Raw genomic sequence first — 5,000 nt, 5'->3', positions numbered from 1 at the left:
CTTCTTTCTCTCTCTCTATCTCCATCGTCTCCTCTCTCTTCTCTCTCTCTCTATCTCCATCGTCTCCTCTCTCTTCTCTCTCTCTCTCTCTCTCTCTCTCTCTCTCTCTCTCTCTCTCTCTCTCTCTCTCTCTCTCTCTCTCTCTCTCTCTCTCTCTCACACACACACACACACACACACACACACACACACACACACACACACACACACACACACACGTTCACTCTCACACACTATCTGCCAGTCTGCCTTCTTCCCCTTCCCATGATCTGCGGAATTTTGAGCAATGATTGACAATACCTGTTTCTTATTTTGTTCTCCCAAAGTCTTATTTACTTCTCTTTGAGAAGCAGTAACTACATGCTATTCAGGACCAACCACCATATAATTATGTGCATAATAAAGGAGAACGAAATATATAAATTGACCATATTACACGGATAAAACGCGATATTGGTTATAGCTTTAAAATGTATCTCTAAACATTCAGTGATGTATGAAAGTGATTCCTGTATATGTATGCAAAACTGCTTTTGATGACTAATGCTTTCATTTCACTTCGCCTTTGTATTTCCAAGTAGTATCCTTTATGGTGTTTTTGTCCAAGGGTAAGTAACTGTAAGTCAGAGATCCAGTCATCATTTCCGTAATATTACCACTGTATGTCAAGTAGGTATTTATAATCACTTTATTGTAATTTATAAGATCTTTTTTTTTTTTTTTTTAGTTTGACAGCAATTGCATAGAAAAGAGTTGTGAATTGTTTTACAAACCAAGATGCGCTGCTTTGTCTTTTAAATTCATTCATTTTATTTTTCAAATCATGTCACGAAAACTTGGTTTCATTATGTTGGTTTCATTTACTATCTGTTATTTTGTTGGGTGAGCTAAGTATCAAGTTGACTTCTGAAACAACCTGTGATATAAGAGCAATAAATAGTCATTTTCGATGCCTAGCTTGTTTATATGATTCCTTAGTCCATGAAATGTATGATAACTTGAAATTAGCCACTCAATAAAAAAAAAAAGTATCTAAGCAGACAGACGTTCGTGGTACAGTAAGTGGAATTAAAATCAAGCCTTATCTGTGAATATAATTCAAGTTATTATCATTTTTACGAAAAGAATAACTAACCTCTGATAAAGTAGAAAGTAGCTTTATGCAGAGGTATTGATTCGAAATTATATTTCTGTAAGGTTGTGAACACTTAGACCGGAATGTATGAGAATTAACCTTTGTAAGATATCAAAAGTAAAAGCCAGGGTTCGAGTAAATTCAAGCATAATGCCTAAAAGGATTTCTCATTTCCAGTTAAGATATCCGATAAGCGAAAAAAAGTATTCTCAGTTTGCGTTGATGTTATTGAACTTTATCAGTTGAGACACTGACTGTTTCCCTTGTGTTCTCCAGGATCCCAAGGCCCAAGAGTCCCCGTCCTCCACACGCGTCAACCAGGGCTCTATGCTCTTCATCGACGAGGACGCCATAACAGTGAAGGACTCGGACGACGACACAAGCCTCCTGGCGTTCAAGGGCGACCAGGCGAAGATGATGACTATTGAGGAACCCTCGGATGAGACGCCGAAGGAGGAGGAAGTCCCAGAGACCAAGAGGAGAAGGGATCCAGTTCTGACGAGGAGGAGGAGGTCGATGTGGTGAATGTATCTGCAGTAGAGGTGGAAGAGCCGGAGTCTCCAGTCGCTTTTCGATCTAAGAGTTTCGAGGAGAAGTCTCCTGAAGATGCTACAGGAGATGCCGAACCAAAGGCAGAAGCTAAAAGCGACAGTGATACCAGCGACGATGAGGAGGCTAAGCCAAAGACCGAGGCAGAGGAGCCAGCCTCCAAAGACGAAGAGGGCGAGGCAGAGAACGAGAAGGAGACCAAGCCCGACGACGCTCCAGCCCAAGAACCGGAGGAGATTCAAGAAGACGGTCAGAAGGAGGATGCCCAGGAGGAAGACGCTAAGGAGGAAGATGATCAGAAGGAGGAAGCCCTGAAGGAAGACGCTAAGGAGGAAGATGGTCAGAAGGAGAAAGCCCAAGAGAAGGACACCCCGGAGGATGAAGGCCAGAAAGAGGACACCCAGAAGGATGACAAGTCTTCACCGGCAGCCAAGGACAGCTCCGACACCGACGACGATTTCATCGAGCTCCGCGAAGAACGGGAGTCGGTGCAGGACGCCCGCCGAATGACCGCACAGGTACCGTCCCCCGACCTGGCAGAGGACACTCCTCCCGCCATCCCAGAGAAAACCAAACATTTATCCTTACAGCAGTCTCCGGGCACGGCGAGGGCGCCCCCCTACCGACGCAGTCGATCACCTCGACGTCCGGCAGTTCTACCTGAAAAAGGCACCGTCCAAACCGCCCGCTTTGCCGCCCAAGGAGAAGCGCTACTTCTGAGGGTGTGGGTTCTTGCTTCCCTTCGGGTTCGCTCGTGTAGGTCCCTCTCCCCACGCTGTCCTTTTCGCGGTGCCTTTGCGGGACGGCCTTGGGCTTGCAAATCACTGCACATGTTGCAGAAGCGATACCTGATTACAACAATGCAAAATTCATTTATATACACTCATACATGTGTGTGTGTGAGTGAGTGTGTGTGCGTGTGTGTATGTATGTATATGTATATGTATATATGTATATATATGTATATATATATATATATATATGTATATATAGATACACACACACACACACACACACACACACACACACACACACACACACACACACACACACACACACACACTCACACACATCCACACACACACACACACATATATATTATATATATATATATATATATATATATATATATGTGTGTGTGTGTGTGTATATATATATATATATATATATATATATATATGTACATATGCACATAATACTTATTCGATGATACTCGAGACGATTCTCCTTGATTTCGACGCGATCCCCCAGTCACAGGCAGTATTCAGTGTCAGCACTTGCTTTATTACTTGACAAAGAACAGAAAGCCTCATTAATTTTTGCTATTATTTAATTCGTTCCAAACAATTCAAAATCGACCAAAACTAGAATCCCAAAATAAGACATACAAACTTCGAAAATCCAGGTAATGTGTCTTAATCCACAGGTAATGTGTCTTAATGCTAACCCATGATTTCCTGTCATGCTGTGATAATAATTTCAACGACAGAACCAGAAATAAATCTAACACGATATTGCAAAGTGTTTATTATTTTACCTGTGGATATAATGCCAGGTCAGAGATTCATTTTAGGCTTTGTTAGATTTGTTTCTGTTTTGTCGTGATTAAAACCATGTCTCTTATCATTCCTTTATTGATATTTATTGTGTTTGTCTGTGTCTGTCTTTGAGTCATAATCTAGGATTTCTGTTTTTATCTTTTTAAGTAGGCCTACGTGAGTAACTTTATTTTAGGCTTGTGTCGGAGGTAGAGACGAGGAAAAGAGAGAGATTAGACTTGTTTAGGTATTGATTTCCCTTTCGCTCTATCTCCATCGTCTCCTCTCTCTTCTCTCGCTCTCTCTCTCTCTCTCTCTCTCTCTCTCTCTCTCTCTCTCTCTCTCTCTCTCTCTCTCTCTCTCTCTCTCTCTCTTTCTCTTTCTCTTTCTCTTTCTCTTCCTCTCTCTCTCTCTCTATCTATCTATCTCTCTATCTCAATACAAAAATGTATTGTGACAAATAATTGCACAACGGCTCCGAACCAACGAAAATCGTCAAAAAAAAAAAAAAAAAAAAAAATGTAGACATGATAGCTTCCCTCAAGTTAAAAGAAATATCATACTTTTCCGGGCTCATTGTATCACAATGTTGTTAACATTGTTTTAATGATTGCCGTAATAGTGCAAATAATAATCCTAATGATATTAGGAACAGATTGAAGACAAAGAAAGAACAGAAGATCGGAACAAAGGTACAGAAAAAAGCCTTTTATTCCACAAAGTAAAATCTAATCTAAGCTTTAATTCTGTCCACTTATATTGATTATGGTAATAATCGGGCTTAATGTTAAGGCAGATAGAGATAAGGCTAATACATCTTGAGTAATAATGATTCCTTAACCAATTATACTTGATTGGTTTATGACCACCTGCACCTTTATAACGTGAGGTAAGATTCAGACAGTATTAGCCAACACTCAGTTTTCCATCAGTATCTTTTGAAAATGAAAATTGTATACATGGTCATATACGCTTCTTTCATTTTGTGAATATCTTTGTATTAATGTGACATAACCAAAAGACTTGTGTATACAGGCTACATAGGCCTTGATGCTGAACAATATTTTTTTCTCTAAATGTTTAGAAACATGACACAAAGACTGTATGTTTGTCTGCGTCCTAACGTCCCGTCCACTTTCTTTTTCATTGCAGCGATTTTAATACACAAACACAATGGTGACCTAACCGTGTGACCAAAGAACTCCCGATGACCCTCTAGTGACCTTGGCTCACCTCTCTTGGCAGACGATGGAGGGTTTCGTTACACAAAGATCACCAGGAGATTGTGTAGGAGGAGCTAAGAAGAAGGAAGAAGATATAACGCGGTTAAACAACGAAGCAAAGGGTAGAGACAGTGAAAGTGATCTAGCAGACAGAGTTGAAAGTGTAGAAAGTGAAGGAAATCAGAACAATGAGAAAGGCGGAAACAAAGACGATGTGACGCCACCAGTCATTGTCATCAGTCGCGCCGATGCTGAGGACGTCGATGAGGAGAAAGCGAAGGATAATGTTTATATCGAAAATTCAAGCGAAGGAGATGGTGATCCAAAGGAAGACACACAGAAAGATCATAGAGACGAAAGTGAAGAGGAAGTAAAGAGAAAAGGAGAAGAAGCTGCGGATGACGACGGAAAGAACAGGAAACTGAGCGGTTCAATTTTGCCGGAAGAGCTGTCGATGATTTCCATTGAGCAGCGTGCGGACCCCGAAGAATTGGAGGAGGCAGACTGGTCGCTAATTACCCAGTGGTCGTCGAGGGACCGAGTTAGCGACAGTGA

General features: G+C 41.2%; 2 protein-coding genes across 2 annotated transcripts in view; both read left to right on the top strand.

Moving 5' to 3' along the window:
- LOC125040626 overlaps window positions 1-1,721 on the top strand; it is a 47,638-nt gene extending 45,917 nt beyond the window's left edge. Inside the window, 1 exon segment of the mRNA XM_047635278.1 lies at window positions 1,412-1,721. Coding sequence (XP_047491234.1) covers window positions 1,412-1,660 — 249 coding nt within the window. The 3' untranslated portion in view covers window positions 1,661-1,721.
- Window positions 1,579-5,000, top strand: part of LOC125040627 (aspartic and glutamic acid-rich protein-like) — a 4,581-nt gene continuing 1,159 nt past the window's right edge. The window contains exons 1-2 of the mRNA XM_047635279.1: window positions 1,579-2,202; window positions 4,468-5,000. The exon at window positions 4,468-5,000 is cut by the window's right edge and continues 1,159 nt beyond it. Coding sequence (XP_047491235.1) covers window positions 2,191-2,202; window positions 4,468-5,000 — 545 coding nt within the window. The 5' untranslated portion in view covers window positions 1,579-2,190. The remainder of the gene's footprint in view (window positions 2,203-4,467) is intronic.

Source organism: Penaeus chinensis, chromosome 29 (assembly GCF_019202785.1).
Source record: "Penaeus chinensis breed Huanghai No. 1 chromosome 29, ASM1920278v2, whole genome shotgun sequence".
Classification (NCBI taxonomy): Eukaryota; Metazoa; Arthropoda; class Malacostraca; order Decapoda; family Penaeidae; genus Penaeus; species Penaeus chinensis.
This window is presented reverse-complemented; position numbering and strand designations above follow the sequence as displayed.